Source organism: Trachurus trachurus (genome assembly GCF_905171665.1).
Source record: "Trachurus trachurus genome assembly, chromosome: 6".
NCBI classification, from domain to species: domain Eukaryota; kingdom Metazoa; phylum Chordata; class Actinopteri; order Carangiformes; family Carangidae; genus Trachurus; species Trachurus trachurus.
In genome coordinates this window covers 34,561,740-34,581,802 of record NC_139897.1, presented here as the reverse complement: position 1 = coordinate 34,581,802, position 20,063 = coordinate 34,561,740, and the positions used below count along the sequence as shown (strand labels likewise).

Below are 20,063 nucleotides of genomic sequence, written 5' to 3'. Positions count from 1 at the left end.
TTGTATTTTTTTGTACCAGGGAACATCTATGTATGGGACAGCGGATGGAAATTAGCCTGTGGCTACAATCTGGCTTGTTTACGATTTTATTTCGTTCATGAACTTGCATTGTCCCACTTTAAATAAATTGAATTGAATTGAATTGTATTAAAGCTCCTTCAAAATAAAGGCAGATGTTTGTATTAAAGCTCCTTCAAAATAAAGGTAGATGTTTGTATTAAAGCTCCTTCAAAATAAAGGTAGATGTTTGTGTTAAAGCTCCTTCAAAATAAAGGTGGATGTTTGTATTAAAGCTCCTTCAAAATAAAGGTGGATGTTTATATTAAAGCTCCTCCAAAATAAAGGTAGATGTTTGTGTTAAACTTGGGAGTATTTGGTTGCTCTGACTGTTTAATTGGGAAATCTGCTCTATTTTTATTGGATCAATTAAAAACAGTCAGTCCTAATTAATTTTACCGGAGTAAAACATTCCCAGAATGAACCAAATACATATAATTTGTAATATTTTGAAAATCAAAGATCATTAGGTGCAAATACTTGACCTGATTGGTTGGCCATTCAACCAAGTCAACACATTGAAGGATTATTTTCACATATCAATTCATTTTTTACTGGATTTTCCTTCAGTTTCAGGATTCGTTGCTTGATATTTTATTCAATCTTTAAATTTTGAACATTTCCAGAGGTTGATTTTGGTTTGAATCTGATCTGAAAATTCAATGAATACAGGAAAAGGCATTATCAATTTCTATTTATTCAAACTATTCATTTAGAAAACGTTCCTAATGTTTCTACCTAAGAACTGTAATTAAATGTTAAATGGTTGACGGTTTATCGTGTCCTCGCTCAGAGCCGCAGTACCAGTTAAACCAAGATGTTTTGGAAAATGCAGTAATTTTAAACTCGACCTCTCAAAACACAGTCTGACCTTTAAATTAAACATCTTTGATCCTGACGTGAACATTTACAGAAATAGTATTTTAAGTGCTTGACCCCCTCCGGCAGAAATATGTGACCTAAACTTTTCAAAATAAACATTTACCTTCATCTCTTCAAATAAAACTCCTTTTTAGGATTATCTCTGCAGCAGAGTGGGAGAGGAGGAGGGAGGAGGAGATGCAGCTCAAGGCCGGTGGCATGTAAACACTCCACGTCAGTAAATCTGATCTGATCCTGGACCAGCCGGACTGGACCCCGAAACAAAAACCTTCAAACAGCAGCTCATGTCAACACAAATGAAAGATTTTATTCTCCTCAACATCGTTTTTCTTTAAGGTTGCATGGGCAGTTGTTTTTGTTTGTTTCTTTTTTTTTTTACATTCACTTGTTCAAGCTTGTACATGTTACACAGCAGCCAAAGAGACGTCAATAAAACTCCACAGACAGATGTTGGAAGCAGCGGCAGCAGCAGCTGGATCCTCCGGCACAGAGAGCAGCAGCACTGTAGAGAAGCAGCGGTGATGAGACACTGAGTCTGCCCTGCACTCGGGAAAACCACGGGACATAATCTGGTTTTCCCAAAACCACAAAAAACAGAAAACACCAACATGAGTGTCACGTGGGAGCTGCGTTTCTGTGAAGCAGCTGGACGCTTTTACGCAGCGACTCGACGTGCATATTACGCACATCTGTTATGTTTTCTCTCCTTTTTTTTCTTTTTCTCGCCTTTGAAATGTGACAAAAATATATAAAAAATCCATCTGAAGCAAAATGTATCACGTTTAATGAGCCACGTTTACATGACATATATTTTTTTTTCGTTTTAACACGCACTTGGCACAGTCTTGGCACAGCTGCTCTCCGGATCACTGAGCTGAAACTCGTCCAAGAAGCGTCCAAAGAGTAAGAAGGTAAAACTCCAGCGTCCAGAACTAAACATCCACCGGTCCTGCAGGAGGTCCAGTCTGGTTTTAAGGCCGCTTCACTTCTGCAGCGCCTCCATGCACATTTTACGCACATCTGTTCTTTTTTTTCCCTCTTTCACGCCTTAATTTGAAATGTGACAAAAATATATAAAAAATCCATCTGAAGCAAAGCGTAACGCGTTTAATGAGCCACGTTTACATGACATATATATATTTTTTGTTTTTAACACGCACTTGGCACAGCTGCTCTCCGGATCACACGTCTTTAATAAAAGAACAAGAAGGTAAAACTCCAGCGTCCAGAACTAAACATCCACCGAGGTTTAAGGCCGCTTCACCTCTGCATCTGTTCTTTTTTTCTCCTTTTTTCCCCCTCTTTCACGCCTTTGAAATGTGACAAAAATATATAAAAAATCCATCAGAAGCAAAGGGTAATGAGCCACGTTTATATGACATATATTTTTTTGTTTTAACACGCACTTGGCACAGCTGCTCTCCAAATCACGCGTCTTTAATAAAACAGCAGAGGGTAAAACTCCAGCGTGCAGAACTAAACATCCACGAGGTCCTGCAGGAGGTCCAGTCTGTTGTTAAAGCAGAAGTAAGGTGAATGTTTGTGTTAATATAAGTATCTTCCGACAGCAATCACTTCTATAGAGTGTTTGGTCTGAAACACGGGTCTGTCAGTCACTCTGCTCTGCTCTGAGCCCAGGAGAAAACTTTCCTTGTATCCTACAACCTTTATCCAATGAGGAGAGAGAACGGCATAAAGGGGCGGTCCTCTCTGTGTGTGCAGCCAAGGGATGCGCCTGAATGTGGTGACGTAGGGACGAGGGCGGGGACTGCTAACTCCATCTGCTCACAGGAAGTTAGACAAAACCACCGGATCGCTTACTGATAGCTTTAATAAAAGAGCAAGAGGGTAAAACTCCAGCGTCCAGAACTAAACATCCACCAAGGTCCTGCAGGAGGTCCAGTCTGGTTTTAAAAGCCACTTCACTTCTGCAGCGCCTCCATGCGCATTTTACGCACATCTGTTCTTTTTTTCCCTTTTTCACGCCTTTGAAATGTGACAAAAATAGATAAAAAATCCATCTGAAGCAAAGAATAACACGTTTAATGAGCCACGTTTGTATGACATATATATTTTTTTGTTTTACGCACTCGGCACAGCTGCTCTCCGGATCACTGAGCTGAAACTCGTCCATGAAGAGTCTTTAATAAAAGAGCAGAAGGTAAAACTCCACTGTCCAGAACTAAACATCCACCGGTTCTGCAGAAAGGTCCAGTCTGGTTTTTAAGGGGATAGTTCACCCAAAATTCAAATTTCCCTCATTATCTCCTCCCCCTCATGTGGACTAAGGGCTGGGAGAAGTTTCAGAGTCCTCCGTGGCTTCTCTGAGTTACAGGGGGTCTCGGCGTAGCAGTGCATGTCCATATAACGGTTGCAAATGGATACCAACTGTCTTCGTAACAAAAAGACACACCAAAAAACATCCAAATACCTCCATGCTGCTCGTATGTAATGTCCGTCTTGTATTGAAGCCCCGACATGAGAAATTGTCCCGAAAAACATTAAATAAGTCATTATTTCAAGCTTGTTTTGTAGCGGAAGCTCCTCTTCCCGGTTCGTCCAAATTTGGCAGTTGGTATCCATTTGCAACCGTCATATGGACATGCACTGCTACGCCGAGACCCCCTGTAACTCAGAGAAGCCACGGAGGACTCTGAAACTTCTCCCAGCCCTTAGTCCACATGAGGGGGAGGAGATCATGAGCTGAAATTTCAATTTTGGGTGAACTAATCCCTTTAATAAAAGAGCAAGAAGGTAAAACTCCACGAGGTCCTGCAGAAAAAGGTCCAGTCTGGGGTTTTAAAAGCCGCTTGCTTCATCTTCAGCTCTGCAGCACCTCAGTGTCGCCCTGGTCCGTGAGCACCGACAGCCGACAGTTCTCCGTCTCCAGGTTGTTGAGCGGGATGACGACCTGCGTGTCGTCCGGCCCCTCGGCCCGCACCGTGCCGGAGAACGGCCGCAGGTGGCAGCTGTTGGACCCGGTCGGGGAGGAGATCCTCCAGAACAGGTCCTTCAGCTTCTTCCTGAACTCGCGGCGCATGAGGCAGTAGAGGACCGGGTTGAGGCAGCTGTTGGTGTGCGCCAGGCACACGGTGACCGGGTGCACGTAGGTGTGCACCATGTAGTAGGTCTTGTCCCAGTTGACCAGGTTGAACTTGACCAGCACGCCCCACAAGGTGATGGCGTGGTTGGGCATCCAGCACACGAAGAAGGAGAGGACCACGATGGTGACGGAGCGCGTGACCCGGGAGCGCCGCTTCACCTGCACAAACACACAACATCACTTCTGTTGTTAATAAAGGGATAGTTTAACACCCAAAATTCAAATTTCACTCATATCTACTCCCCCTCATGGTGACTAAAGACCCATTTATACCCTACGGTGAAAACGGATACAGACACTTTCATCCGTATCCGGAGGTCGTTTCATCCGTCAGTGGATCCGTTGCCTCTGAGCTTACGAATCCGGAGTGCTCCGGATGAAACAGAGCAATACCACCGGTAACCGGGGTAACCGGGGTGGCAGTATTGAGTCAGAAGCAGAGAAAAGTCACTCCATTACGAAAATCGGCGAAGAAGAGAGTAGTTGCCGGAAATTCAAAGAAGGAGGAGAAGACGAGAGTAAACACTGAGCATTTAAAAACGGTGCAGAATTTGGAGAAGAGATGTGAGTTGGTGAGTGGGTACATACATTCAATGTTGGTGCCGGTAATGACAGCGTTCGTTGACATGGCAACGTTTGCCGTGTCAATGACGCTGTAATTTATGACACACACTGCCGCCTAGAGGATAAGTTGTGTTACATCCATAATAACGGTGAAACCGGACTGAGGTATGAAGGCCAGTTACGGAGATAACAATCATGTATTCTTCTTTGTATGTGTGCCTTGTTTGGAACTGAAGGAATGTGTGAATCGATGCTCTGCTAATGGACTTGTGTTTGGTTTAAGGTGATTGTTGATTTTGCTGTCTCCCCTAACGGTTAAGGGCCCTGAGATACAGGCATTTGGGTTCGTTCTTGCCTAAAAGTTAAAAGGTCAGGTCAGAGGTCATTGACCACCTGGACGGGAGGTTCCTCTCTGTCTGGAGAAGGTGGAGTGTTGGAGATAAGCCAACATATAAAGAGGATGGTTTTTGAGTTGAGAGAGGAGATCTCATTTTGGCACCAGAGATGCTCCAGGATTCGTCTTCTTGTTAATAAACTTATTTTTTTAATACAAGCGAAGACGTGTCAGCGGTGATCCCTTCTTTTCATCAACACATCAATATACCACATCGTCTTTTTGTTACGAAGACAGTTGGTATCCATTTGCAACCGTTATATGGACATGCACTGCTACGCCGAGACCCCCTGTAACTCAGAGAAGCCACGGAGGACTCTGAAACTTCTCCCAGCCCTTAGTCCACATGAGGGGGAGGAGATAATGAGGGACATTTCAATGTTGGGTGAACTATCCCTATTTAAACGCGCTATGCTATATAAATAAACTTGAACAGCTCGTACCTGGTTGTTGTTCATGCTGCGCAGCCGCACGAAGCGCAGCAGCAGCAGGTAGCAGACGGTGACGATGAGCATGGGGAAGACGAAGGCCACCAGGATCTTCTGCAGGTGGTAGAGCGCCAGCCACGACTGTCCGTCGGGGAAGCCCAGCAGGCACAGCCGCTCCCCGGCCACGCTCTTCACCGTGGAGAAGACGGCCGTGGGCAGAGAGGCCGCCGTGGCCGACACCCACAGCCCCGCGATCACCCAGCGCACCGGGCACACCCGCCGCCGCGTCCGGTCCTTCAGCGCCGACGCCACAGACCAGTACCTGCAGGGTAGGGGTGGGAGAAAAATCGATTCACATAAATATCGCAATATCTTTTTTGACGATTTTTAAAGGCCCCATGGCATAAAAAATGTGATTGTGGTTATTTTTTGGTGCTTGGGGAGGTCTCTGGGCCACGTATATACTGCCCCATGCATCAAACTGGTCATCAACGGAGAAACACACACCGCCCATTTGTAGGAACTGTCTCTTTAAGACGAGCAGATAGCACTTCCTCCTTTCTGTGATGTCACACACAAGGTAACTCCGCCCACCGTGACCAGTTGTTTTTTTTCAATTTTTATGAATGCAGCTTAGGTTTCAGTTACTTGCCTGTGATTGGCCCGGCCACACGCCACCCAAAAACAGTCAGCCAATCAGAGGAGAGGTTCTCATTCTCTCTTCTGATTGGCCAAATGACCTGTGCCTGCTAGAGCTCCAGAAAGAGGCAACAGAAAGGGGCAGTAGAAACCATATTAAGCAGATCACAGGTCCTCAAAACCAATGATACATCTTGTTAGGGAAACAAACCCAGACAAAAGTGCACAGCATGGGCCTTTAAATCAATTTTTTTTTTTGAATGTTTTAAAATATTGTGCAATGAGCATTTGTTCGCTTTTTTTTTTACATACAGAGAGTCCAGGTTTTGAAAAGGGTTTAAGTCCACTTTATAATGGAGTATGTTCATTTATAGGCTCCTACAGTGTTTGTGTGCAGATAAATGTTAAAAACACAGACTAAAAATTGAGAGAATCGGCAATATCGTAGAATCACAATTTAAATCGAATCGCCATCCAAAAAATCGTAGAAGAATCGAATCCGGAGAAAAGCATATCGTCCCAGCCCTACTGCAGGGGGGCAGATCCCATGTCAGGATAGAGAGCCGAAGCGGAAGCAGGAAGTAACGGTCACCATGGGACCTCAACTCGGAAAAAGTCTCCATGTAAATTAGGGGTGTAACGATACACAAAAATCACGGTTTGGTGCGTACCTCGGTTTTGAGGTCTCGGTTCGGTTCATTTTCGGTACAGTAAGAGAACCAAATGCAAAACATAAATTTGCTTGTTGTTTATTAGGAACTTTCTAAGCGATCCGGTGGTTTTGTCTAACTTCCTGTCAGCAGATGGAGTTAGCAGTCCCCGCCCTCGTCCCTACGTCACCACATTCAGGCACATCCCTTGGCTGCACACACAGAGAGGACTGCCCCTTTATGCCGTTCTCTCTCCTCATTGGATAAAGGTTGTAGGATACAAGGAAAGTTTTCTCCTGGGCTCAGAGCAGAGCAGAGTGACTGACAGACCCGTGTTTCAGACTAAACACTCTATAGAAGTGATTGCTGTCGGAAGATATAACTATGTAAGACTTAGATTAACACAAACATTCACCTTACTTCTGATTTAAAACCAGACTGGACCTTTCTGCAGGACCTCGGTGGATGTTTTACCCTCTGCTCTTTTAAAAACGTGTGATCCGGAGAGCAGCTGTGCCAAGTGCGTGTTAAAACGAAAAATATTTGTCATATAAACGTGGCTCATTAAACGTGTTATTCTTTTTGTCACATTTCAAAGGCGTGAAAAAGAAAAAAAAAAGGAGAAAAACATAACAGATGTGCGCAGAGGTGAAGCGGCCTTAAAACCAGACTGGACCTCCTGCAGAACCGGTGGATGTTTTACCTTCTTGTTCTTTTATTAAAGACGCTTCATGAAGGAGTTTCAGCTCAGTGATCCGGAGAGCAGCTGTGCCAAGACTGTGCCAAAAGACTTATATTAACACAAAAAGTCCGCTTACTTCTGCTTTAAATGGTATGACTAATTAGCTGACAAATGTATGTTTAATCTATACAAGTTTGGTGAGCCTACTGTAGTCCAAATAGTCTCTTGAGTAACAGAGAAAACTGTATAAAAAGTGTAGCAGCTACCTGGTGACGCTCATGGCGGTGAGGAAGAAGACGCTGGCGTACATGTTCATGACGGTGACGGACAGGATGATCTTGCACATGGCGTTTCCAAACGGCCAGCTGAAGTCCAGCGCGGTGTCCACGGCCCAGAACGGCAGCGTCAGCACGAACTGGAAGTCCGTGACGGCCAGGTTGAGGATGAAGAGGTTGATGCTGTTGGAGCGCTGCCTCCTCTTCCTCCCCCCCTTCCTGCTGCAGCAGCGCCGGACCTTCATGAGGAAGAAGACCAGCAGGTTGCCCACCAGCCCCGCGGCGCACACCACCGAGTACACCACGGAGATCAGGATGCGCAGCGCCGCAGAGCCGTCCGCGGGCACGTCGATGTCATCCAGGCTGCTGAACCGGTTCTGGTTCTGGTTCTGTCCCCCAGAGCCAGAGCGGTTCCAGGAGGAGTTGTGGCTCCACTGCAGCTCCGCCATGGTCAGACCTCAGGAGGAGGAGGAGGAGGAGGAGGAGGAGGAGGAGGAGGAGCAGGCATCACCTCCTGCGCTCCGGGAGAAGAGAAGAGGAGCTTCCTGCGCGCTGCTCATCTCCACTCTGCTCCGTCCGCTGCGCGTCTGCTCCGTTGGCTCTATAAACTCTGGAGCTCTGAGCTGCAGCTGCTCTCACCACCGCTGCTCTCTGGTTCACTGCTGAGCCCCGCGCGCTTGTTGCTCAGTTTATAAGGCTGCTCGTGCCCGTGGACGCGCGTGCCAAAGAGGAGGACTTTCCAATTGGAGACTGATCCGACTCTCTGCACTGCAAAAACTCTAAATCCGACAATAGTTTTCTTATTTCTAGTCAAAACAAATCTAATTCTACTTAGAATAAAACTCATCACATAAAAAGCAGCTTGTTTTTAGACACTTTTTACTTCTGTCAAGCAGATTTTCACTTGGAATAAGTAGAAAAATCTGACAAAATTGCTTTCTTCTGCAGATTTTTCTACTTATTTCAATTGAAAATTTGTTTGAAACAAATGAAAATGATCAAAAAACAAGTTCATTTTTAGGTGATGAGTCTTATTTTAAGTGGAAAGAGATTAGTTTTGACTAGAAATGAGACATTTTGACAAGAAATAAGACAAATATTCTTGGAAAGATGTAGAGTTTTTGCAGTGTGACAGAGGAGCAGGGCCGGAGGAAGAGGTTTAAAGGCCACTCAGGCCCCCCAACCCCCCAATTACTGAGACCACACTCTGATTAAATTGTGGCTCCACTGCAGCTCCGGCATGGTCAGACCTCAGGAGGAGGAGGAGGAGGAGGAGGAGGAGGAGGAGGAGGAGGAGGAGGAGGAGGAGGAGCAGGAGCAGGAGGAGGAGGAGGAGCAGGCATCACCTCCTGCGCTCCAGGAGAAGAGAAGAGGAGCTTCCTGCGCGCTGCTCATCTCCACTCTGCTCCGTCCGCTGCGCGTCTGTAAACTCTGGAGCTCTGAGCTGCAGCTGCTGCTGCTGCTGCTGCTGTTCTCTGGTTCACTGCTGAGCCCCGCGCGCGTGTTGCTCACTTTATAAGGCCGCTCGTGCCCGAGGACGCGCGTGCCAAAGAGGAGGACTTTCAATTGGAGACAAGAGCCGACTCTCTGCACTGCAAAAACTCAACATCTTACCGAGAATATTTGTCTCATTTCTAGTCAAAACGAATCTCTTTTCACTTAAAATAAGATTCAGCACCTAAAAATTAACTTCTTTTTAGATCATTTTCACTTGTATCAAACTCATTTTCAATTGAAATAAGTAGAAAAATCTGCCAGTGAAAGCAGGTTTTTAATAATAAGGAAGAAACATTTGCTCCACTATCAGATTTTTCTACCTATTTCAAGTGAAAATCTGCTTGAAAGAAGTAAAAAGTGTCTAAAAACAAGCTGCTTTTTAATGTGATGAGTCTTATTTTAAGTGGAATTAGATTTGTTTTGACTAGAAAAGAAGATGTTGAGTTTTTGCAGTGTGACAGAGGTGCAGGGCCGGAGGAAGAGGTTTAAAGGCCACTCAGGCCCCCCAACCCTCCAATTACTGAGACCACTCTGATTAGATTGTGGCTCCTCTGCTGCAGCTCCGCCATGGTCAGACCTCAGGAGGAGGAGGAGGAGGAGGAGGAGGAGGAGGAGCAGGCATCACCTCCTGCGCTCCGGGAGAAGAGAAGAGGAGCTTCCTGCGCGCTGCTCATCTCCACTCCATCCGCTGCGCGTCTGTACACTCTGAGCTGCTGCTGCTGCTGCTGCTGCTGCTGTTCTCTGGTTCACTGCTGAGCCCTGTGCGTGTGCTACTCAATTTATAAGGCCAATTTCAATTGGAGACAAGAGCCGACTCTTTGCACTGCAAACTCTTTCCAAGAATATTTGTCTTATATCTTGTCAAAATGTCTCATTTCTAGTCAAAACTAACCTCTTTCCACTTAAAATAAGACTCATCACCTAAAAATCAACTTGTTTTCGGATGATTTTCACTTGTTTCAAACAAATTTTCAATTGAAATAAGTAGAAAAATCTGCCAGTGAAAGCAATTTTTTTGTGCTTGTAATAAGAAACTTGCTCCACTATCAGATTTTTCTACTTATTTCAAGTGAAAATCTGCTTAAAAGAAGTTAAAAGTGTCTAGCTACTTTCAATGTGATGAGTCTTATTTTAAGTAGAATTAGATTTGTTTTGACTAGAAATGACATTTTGACTAGAAATAAGACAAAAATTCTTGGTAAGATTTTGAGTTTTCTCCATGTCTGCTCTGTTGGCTCTATAAACTCTGAGCTGCTCTCACCGCTGCTGCTGCTGCTGCTGCTGTTCTCTGGTTCACTGCTGAGCCCCGTGCACGTGCTACTCACTTTATAAGGCCGCTCGTGCCTGAGGACGCGCGTGCCAGAGAGGAGGACTTTCAACTGGAGACAAGAGCCGACTCTCTGCACTGCAAAAACTCAAAATCTTACCGAGAATATTTGTCGTATTTCTAGTTAAAACTAATCTCTTTCCACTTAAAAAAGTAGAAAAATCTGCCAGTGAAAGCAATTTTTTTGTGCATGTAATAAGAAACTTGCTCCACTATCAGATTTTTATACTTATTTCAAGTGAAAATCTGCTTAAACAAGCTACTTTTAATGTGATGAGTCTTATTCTGAGTAGAATGAGAGTTGTTTTGACTAGAAATAAGACAAATATTCTTGGTAAGATTTTGAGTTTTCTCCACGTCTGCTCTGTTCTATAAACTCTGAGCTGCTCTCACCGTTGTTCTCTGGTTCACTGCTGAGCCCCGTGCACGTGCTACTCACTTTATATAATAAGGCTGCTCGTGCCCGAGGACGCGTGTGCCAGAGAGGAGGACTTTCAATTGGAGACAAGAGCCGACTCTCTGCACTGCAAAAACTCAAAATCTTACAGAGAATATTTGTCGTATTTCTAGTCGAAACAAACCTCATTCTACTTAAAATAAGACTCGTCACATAAAAAGTAGCTTGTTTTTAGACACTTTTTACTTCTTTCAAGCAGATTTTCACTTGAAATAAGTAGAAAAATCTGATAGTGGAGCAAGTTTTTCTTTCTTATTAGAAACACAAAAAACTTAATTTCACTGGCAGATTTTTCTACTTATTTCAAGTGAAAATTTGTTTGAAACAAGTGAAAATGATCTAAAAACAAGTTAATTTTTAGGTGATGAGTCTTATTCTAAGTGGAAAGAGATTAGTTTTGACAAGAAATAAGACAAATATACTTGGTAAGAGTTTGAGTTTTTGCAGTGTGACAGAGGAGCAGGGCCGGAGGAAGAGGTTTAAAGGCCACTCAGGCCCCCCACCCCCCCAATTACTGAGACCACGATCTGATTAGTTTTAAAAACTTTATTTATTTACAAGTGGCACAGCTGAGATTAATATTTATCAAACATATACGTCCACAGCAAAAGTTAATAACTTTTTATTTGATGTTTTATTACAGTAGGAATATTAAAAACAACAATAACCCTACATGTAGCCTACTTAGAATAATCCAAAGTTAATTGTCTCAGGATTTTAATTTCTGTTTTTGCTGCAGCAGCTTGTGACATTTTTCTTTATTAATACGGTAAATTCATTCTTACATTGTTGTTTACTTGTTTTAAATGAGATTTAAAAAAAAAAAATTAAGGTAGATGTTTGTATTAAAGCTCCATACAGTATAAAGGTAGATGTTTCTTCTGATTCAAACTGTTAATAAATCATATTAGTTTTTCTGTAAAAACAACATTTTAATATTGAAAATAAACAATTAAATCTTTTAAAACCTTTTCAAGCTGGTGCTTCTTGTGGCAGATGCCCATTAAAATTATTTAACGAGGCAGCAGACGGGGATGAAATATGTGATTTGAGTCGTTCGTAAAAATAAAAAATCATTAATTCAGAACGTCCATGAGGCCGATCGGCTGTTTGTGGGAGCGCTCAGCAGCATCCAGCAGTACATCAGCTGTATTAACTCAGGAAGTGAGTAAAGTGGATTAAGTCACCTGCTGCAGGTTGACTGAGTTAATGAAGCCAGATGGCCCACAGCAGCGTTTTCCCATCATCCTCTCTGCTGCGCGGCCAGAAGCTCCTCTGATCTCACCCAGGGAAACGGAGAGACATCAGAGAGAAACTCTGCTCCAACACGAGTCTCTTCTGCCACTTTATATTAGTTTACAGGATTTTAAAGTAGCTGCAGGTTCAAACATTCGCTCCAAAATACATCAAATAAATAAATGCTTAAGTTACTGTCCATGAACCCGGTCGGTGTGATTATTTTACAGCTCTCTGCTCAGAGATTCATGCAAAACAACATGTTTCTGTGCAGGTTGAAGGAATTTAGAGCGGAAACACTGGAGAAGCTTTTGTGTCATTTGTTCATCTTTGTTGTTAAAGAGGAAGGGTGAATTCCAGTTCCCCCCTTAGCCCTAGCCCTTGGCCCTAACCCTTCTTTTTGTGCGTTCACGTGAAGTGGTTGTGTCCCGATTCTGCTTCAGACGAGAGTTAGGGGGAAGTGGTAGGGCTATCTGGACCTTCAAACGGAGATTTTTCAGAGGCACACTGCAAAAACTCAAAATCTTTCCAAGAATATTTGTCCTTTTTCTTGTCCAAATGTCTCATTTCTAGTCAAAACTAATCTCTTTCCACTTAAAATAAGACTCATCACTTAAAAATTAACTTGTTTTGATCATTTTCACTTGTTTCAAACTAATTTTCACTTGAAATAATTAGAAAAATCTGCCAGTGAAAGCAAGTTTTTTGTGTTTGTAATAAGAAAGAAAAACATGCTCTTCTATCAGATTTTTCTACTTATTTCAAGTGAAAATCTGCTTGAAAGAAGTAAAAAGTGTCTAAAAACAAGCTGCTTTTTATGTGATGAGTCTTATTTTAAGTATAATTAGATTTGTTTTGACTAGAAATTACATTTTGCCTAGAAATAAGACAAATATTCTTGGTAAGATTTTGAGTTTTTGCAGTGCACACTCCAAACCGAGGGGTATGACAAGTTTCCCAGAATGCATCTTGCGGCAACCGCAGCTGTTTTATTTCTCACTGTAGCTCTGTTATTACGTCACATTGTTAAGTTTTAATATTTTTTCATGCGATAAAGTAACTGTTTAGATCCCCAATGTGCGGTCGGTTTATCCGCATGAGGCTGTTTAGACGTTTGCTTCAACAGAGACACCACCCGTCCAGAGAGCTGCTCGGCTGGCCAACCTCCGTCGTCATCCCGGGGGAAAAGACGATCGCTAATTAACTTACCCGCAGGTTTTTAGAGGTTTACCACTGGCTGGTAAGATTCTTTTTAGGAGATAAATGTTGGTCTCATTGATGAAATCTAACAATTGTGGCAGTCGCATTAGTTTGTTTGAATTAAAAGTGAAGCTTCATGTGTGTATTGGACAGAGGAGCAGCGCTGCCTGGGGGCTCTGTAGCCTATACGTACAGAAATCACCACATTTACATCAATAAATAAATGTTTTACAATTAACACATCAGTCTGCATTACATTTTATTTTATTTTATTAAGTTAACATGGTTTTGAATACAGGATTTGTGGCAAAAACTTGTCACGTCTGCTTATGTGAAAGCCAGCAGAGACGACTAATGACGTATGTGATTGTTGAAGGGGTGTCCCAATTCATAGGGGTCGACTTTCAACCTCTACCCCTTGTAGCTCCGTTTCAAGGGGCAAGGGTTAAAGGGATATTCCACAGATATACACATGGTAACATGGTAGATGATAAATGACGTTATCCAACGCTCCATGGATTGATTTCTCACCGGCTTTGTTGTTGGAAACAGATGATGCACATGGAGGAGAGGAGGGTTAGAGACAGGAGAGACTAGACCTTTAATACATTTAAAGTTCATATTTGACACTTTTCTGTTGAGTCTGATGTTTGTAACAAGGTAAGTTTGTGGTTTTAAGGAGCAGTAACCTCCTCCAGCAGCCCACCTTCTCTTCTGTATGGAGCTTTAATATGAACATCTACCTGTCTGATTGACAGCCAGCTGCCTGCAGAGAGTCCTCAGAGGTGGTTACGGCTCATTAACGCCGTATTTAGGGATATTTAAATATAGATATTTCAATTTCAGAGAAAAAATAAAATACTCCAAACACTCACTGCCCTGATTCATATTCTGTCTTGCAGCCAGACTTAACTGACGATCAGTGGGTTTGTGCAGCACTTTGGTCTTAAGCAGGATATCTGAGAGACGACGGACTGGATTTCTTTGGAGTTGGTTGACGGACGTTCCCTTCCACTTCGGACGCTGCAGCTCGGGGCCAAAACGCGTCTCAGTAAACAAGATGTCTGATAACTCCCGATGGTCGGATTACCATCACATCAGCCTGAAGGCGTTAAACCTCCCTCAATCTCACTGGACAAACTTTATGTCCAACTGTATGTTTTTATCTCAACTGAACCTTCAAGCACATCTTTACATCTTAAACATACAGCAGATCTATCATGTTTATATGTTAAAGTGATAGTTCAACATTTTGACAAAGCTGTTGATGAAAAACTGTCCCTGAAGGCAACGTGCATCAGCGGTTTTGCATGAATTTCCCTCTAAAACAACTCTGTCTGGTAACGTTGTGTTATTATCTCATAGCGTGGTGAATGTGCAGGTCACAACTTGTCCACCAGAGCGTTGTGGAGTTGTTGGATTGTGTATTTGATGAGTTTGATGAGGGAAACCAAGAAATCCCATAATGAGCCTCCGTAGCGTAGCTCTGAGCAGCTCACGGCTCTGCTCCGCCGTTCTAAAAAACAGCTTGCACCGACAATTAAAGGCAACGGACCTACTGCTATGACTATAGGGATTATGGCAATGGGCCAATTTGACAAAATGTTGAACTATCTCTGTAATTTATACATATAACATCAGATCTACTCCCACTTGAACTCCGCTGAGACTCAGGAGGCGAGACGAAGCGGCCTCCTCTCACCGCCGGAGCGAAGCAAACCCACAAACTGCACACGGAGGATGAAACAACAAGACATCTGTGGGTTTTGAAGCTTTTCCCCTTTAATGAAGCTGAAGCCTGAGGCTGCACAGGAAGACACGAAGCCGCCGCCCACTCCTCTTCACCAAATACTGGGAATACAATACAGAGAAGTGTATGAACGAGGGGGTTGTGAAGAAGAGACGCTGCCAGCCACAGGTGAACACATCATCATCATCCTCCTCGTCATCCTCCTCATCATGCTCTGCACAGCAAAGATTAGCTGCAACATTAATGAGTCCTTTGGGGGGGAAACAGGTCGTAAAGCAGCAAAGGAGCTGGATGTAGAAGATGATGGAGCTTATGGAATATTGAATATAAAGCTGTTGATGATGAGGCTGGATGCAGCTGGACACATGCAGGTCGCCTCATTAGACCGTCAACACCCACCGAAGGGAGAAACAGAAGCAGCTCTGCCTCTGTTCTTCCTTGTTTTATACACACTAAAAATGTTGGGTTATCTCTGTAACCCAATTTCTGAGTTATTGGTGTTGAGTTAAATTCCTGGGTTGTGCAAGTAATTGGGTTATTTTTCAGTGAGTAACCCATTTGTTGGGTTGGGTAATTCTGTGACTTAACCGGCCGGTTCATTTGAAAAATGCTGTCCGCGCACTACAACATTGGGTTATTTTTAACCCAACTATTGGGTCGAGCAAGTGCTTTATACACGACCCAATAGTTGGGTTAAAAATAACCCAACGTTGTAGTTAGCATAACCCAACTCTTGGGTTGAATATTCAACCCAAGAGTTGGGTCAAAAAGATTAACCCAACCCGTTGGGTTAAAGAAACCCAAAAAAGGGGATCGTCCTTATTTGAACCAGCAGTTGGGTTAAATTGGGTTATTTTTTAACCCAACTGTTTTTAGTGTGTACATTTCCAGCTGCTCCGAGGCTCAAGTTTGGTTAGAAACGGAGCAGTTTCTATCTTGGCAGTGCCACAGTGACACTAGAACTAGAATCGGGTGTCTTCGAGAGACACATGTAGTTTCACTTGGTAACAGACAACAACAGAAACTATAGTTTGTACTGTGCTTAACCATTTTGGAATAAATGTGTAAACCAATTAACAGCTCTTCTTCTTTTTCAGCTCTTTGAAGGCAGAAATCTGCAGAGTTTCTACGACTCCGGCTCTGCAGACCAGACAGATTGAGACTTGAAGCTTAAACACTCTTCTCTTCTCAAAAAATGTGTCCAAAAACCCCCCAGCTTTCTCCAGTTTTTAGAAAAATGGATAAGTATCACAGAGCAGAACTGGCAGATATTTCACATTTCAGTTTGACTTTAAAGATAGAGTCTGTAGGATTTTCTTCAAAGACAAAATATAAACTTGTATGAGCTGTATTAACTTTTCTTCGCTCCTAACTGTGTATTGATCATTTCTCCCGTCTTGAAGGCGTCCAGTCTCCATCTGTGGTGGTCGTAGCAAATATTCAAAGGAGAAGTTTGACGGCCGAAATGGAGAAGGGTTCTGCCCAATTAATCTTGTCGCAATGTCAACATGCACGATGTGACAACCCCAGGTGGTTGTGTGTATGTGTGTGTGTGCGGCTCCCCTCTCGCTCTCTGTCTCTCCTTCTCTCAGGATTGCTCATGGGACTCAGGTGTGCGTGCTGTAGGGGGGCGTGGCTACGTCCCTAAAAGCCGGGTGGAGATCGCCGTCTCGCTCTCTCTCATTCCCTCCATGGCCTGGCGTCCCGCAGCTTCCCCGCTGCATCTGCCCTCTTGGTTTTAATGCAAAGACAACACTTACATATCCATCCATGCACCCGCACTCACCACTGATATCCTCCACTACTGATTGTTGATTGTTTACCGTTGCCATTGTTGGCCTTTGGTTATAATAAATGTGATTATTGTCGGCACCTTCTCCTCTCCTCGTTTTGCTTTGTCAGGAAAAGGAGCCAGTCCTGACAAATGGGGGCTCGTTCGAGTTTTTGTTCACCTATGGAGGGTAAGTGATACACTGGATGCGCATTTTTTCTGGAGGTTCCCGTTAGGCAAAGGACACGTCTCCTTTGGGATTGTGTCTGTTTTTTTTTTTTTTTTTTGTCAGTAGTGTTGTGGGGAGCGGTTAGCGTTGGTTGCGCGAGCAATCATCTCGGGGGCACTCCGTGGGGTCGCCGCTGGTGGTCGCCGCTGGTGGTCCCCGCTGGTTTTGTGCTTAATCAGCCCGCTGCAGAACCACATGAAGACCAGGGTTGAGTTAGTTAGATTCTGGATAGGCAGTGAGGGGAACGCTCTGGGGGGCATTGTCTGCTCAAGTGCGCATAGCGGTGTGGATCCGGCTCTAAGGTGAATATGGGTGATTTGTCAGCTTTCTATGATGCGCCCTCTGCGGTGTTTTTGGAATCATGTTTGAAAGAGGAGTTGCTTGAAATTGCGGAACATTATGAGATTGAGTTGAAAGAGGGAATCCTGAAGGATGAGTTGAAGGTGTTTGTGTTGACATTGTTTGAAAGAGGTGTGTTTAAGAAAGTGCCAGGGGTTGAGCCAGCTCTATCAAAGAGAGAGCCAGGGGCTGCGGCGCTGGTTGAGCAGGCTGATAGGCTCACGTTTGCGCAAGAGAGAGAAAGAGCAGGATGGCAGAAAGACCTCTTGGAGTTGCAGTTAGAGGTGGAGCGGACAAAGTTGAGGGTTTTGGACCGAAATGAGAGGGGTCCTGGCGCGTCTGGGTCTGTGGCTGAGCGTGAGGGCAGAGACTTGACGGCGAGTCTGCGCCTTGTGCCTAAATTTAATGAGCGAGATCCTGATACTTTTTTCACGTTGTTTGAGCGCGTGGCAGATGCCAGGCGGTGGCCAGATGTTGATAGGGTTCTCCTGCTGCAGTGCGTCCTCACGGGGAAAGCGCAGGAGGCGTACTCGGCTGTGTGCGCACAGGAGGGTTTGACTTATGACATGGTGAAGTCAGCCGTCCTCAAGGCATATGAGCTCGTTCCAGAGGCATATCGCCAGAGGTTTAGACAGTGGGTGAAGGTTGATAAACAAACTAATGTGGAGTTTGTGCGCGATTTGACCACTCATTTTCACCGCTGGTGTTCCGCGGAAAAAGTGAATTCATTTGATGGTCTGTGTGAATTGATAATCAAGGAGCAGTTTAAAAATGTTGTTCCTCAGCGCGTAGCCGCCTACTTAAATGAAAGAGGGCCAGCTACTGCGCTTAAAGCAGCTGAATTGGCTGATGATTTCTTGCTGACGCACAAGTCTGGTTTTGCTGAGGGGCGCGAGCGCGCAGTGGATGACAGTAGGTTTACGCGCAGCCGGTTTTCCAAACCTGTTCCGGCCCGGGGCGCGCCAGTCTCTGTGCGCCCAGGACGTTCAAACTTGTGCAATTTTTGTCGTGGGGAAGGTCATTGGAGGGACCAGTGTCCTTTGCTCAGGCGAAAAAATTTTGCGCCTTCCCCAGGCCCTGCTATGTTGTGTGCAAGTGCGCGAGAGGAAAAGGCGGTGGAGGCGACCGTCAGTGACAAGTCTGGGTTTGAGCCTTTCATCATAAAGGCGCGTGTGTCCTTGGTGGGCAGTACTGAATGTGTTCCTGTGACAGTGTTGCGTGATACAGGGGCCCGACATTCTTTTATTGTGCAGTCTGTGCTCCCTTTTTCCTCTGATACGCAGTCTGGAGATTTCATTGTGATGCGGGGGATGGAGCTTGGCTTCGTTCCCGTGCCACGCCATGATGTGGTGTTGGATTGTGATCTGGCTAAAGGTGTGTTTTCTGTGGGCGTGCGGCCTGAGTTGCCTTTGCCAGGCGTGTCAATGATTCTGGGAAATGATATTTGTGGTGGTCGGGTTTGGCCCAGTGGTCCCCCGCCACCTGTGGTGGTGTCCGAACCGGTGGCGTCTGACAGTTCAGCGCTTGAAGTTTTTCCTGTTTGTGCCATGACGCGCGCTCAGAGTAAATGTGCGTCTGTGCCAGCGGAGGCTGCGGCCTCGGAACCGGTTGCGCTGCCTGATTTGCCTCCACTTGTGGTAAGAGAGGAGTGGGTTAAGGCTCAGAAATCTGATGTTTCGTTGTCCTCACTGTGGGATCAGGTTGTGCCGCGTCACCAGGTTGGCGACGTAGCCCAAGGCTATTTTGTGCAGGATGGGATGTTGGTCCGCAAATGGTTGCCTTGTGATGAGGATGTTGTGGGAGCGCCTGTGTTTCAGGTGGTGGTGCCTCAGGATTTTCGTTCCCACGTTTTGAAAACGGCACATGATGAAAGTGGTCATTTTGGGGTGCGTAAAACGTATCTGTCGGTGCTTAAACATTTTTTTTGGCCGCGGGCCAAAAAAGAGGTTGCGGCGTATATTACAACATGTCACGTCTGCCAGCTGACGGGGAAACCCAACCAGCGCGTAAAACCGGCACCGTTGCAGCCAATCTCTGTGGTGAGTGAACCGTTTGAGTATCTGATAATAGACTGTGTGGGGCCGTTGCCTAGTGCCAAGTCGGGGTGTAAGTATTTGTTGACTGTCATGTGTCAGTGTACTCGATACCCAGCGGCTTATCCGCTTCGAACCATCACCACCAAAGCGGTAGTTAAAGCACTTGCACAGTTCATTTCAGTGTTCGGGATACCCAAGGTCATACAAAGTGATCGGGGGTCCAATTTCTCCTCGCATATGTTTGCGGAAGTGTTGAAATCGCTGGGGGTGAGCCATAACCAGTCCACTGCGTATCATGCGCAGAGTCAGGGCGCGTTAGAGCGGTTCCATCAGACGCTCAAGTCCTTGTTGCGCGCTTACTGTACAGAGTTGGATCGGGACTGGGAGGAGGGGCTCCCCTGGTTGATGTTGGCAGCGCGAGAAGCCGTGCAGGAGAGCACGGGCTTCAGTCCGAACGAATTGGTTTTTGGGCACTCGGTGCGCGGGCCGTTGGCAGCGCTGAAGGGTGGATTGGTTCCTGCCGAGGCGCCCCGAAACCTGATTGACT

At 45.0% G+C, this 20,063-nt stretch overlaps 1 protein-coding gene across 1 annotated transcript; it reads right to left on the bottom strand.

The window, feature by feature from the left end:
* Positions 1 to 3,760: 3,760 nt before the first annotated feature.
* Positions 3,761 to 8,123, bottom strand: rxfp3.3b (relaxin family peptide receptor 3.3b; the record flags this gene model as incomplete). The annotated part of the gene is made up of 3 exons (XM_083974433.1): positions 3,761 to 4,201; positions 5,444 to 5,750; positions 7,666 to 8,123. 3 exons carry the CDS (start codon positions 8,121 to 8,123, stop codon positions 3,761 to 3,763), a joined length of 1,206 nt encoding a protein of 401 aa, XP_083830559.1.
* Positions 8,124 to 20,063: the final 11,940 nt, after the last annotated feature.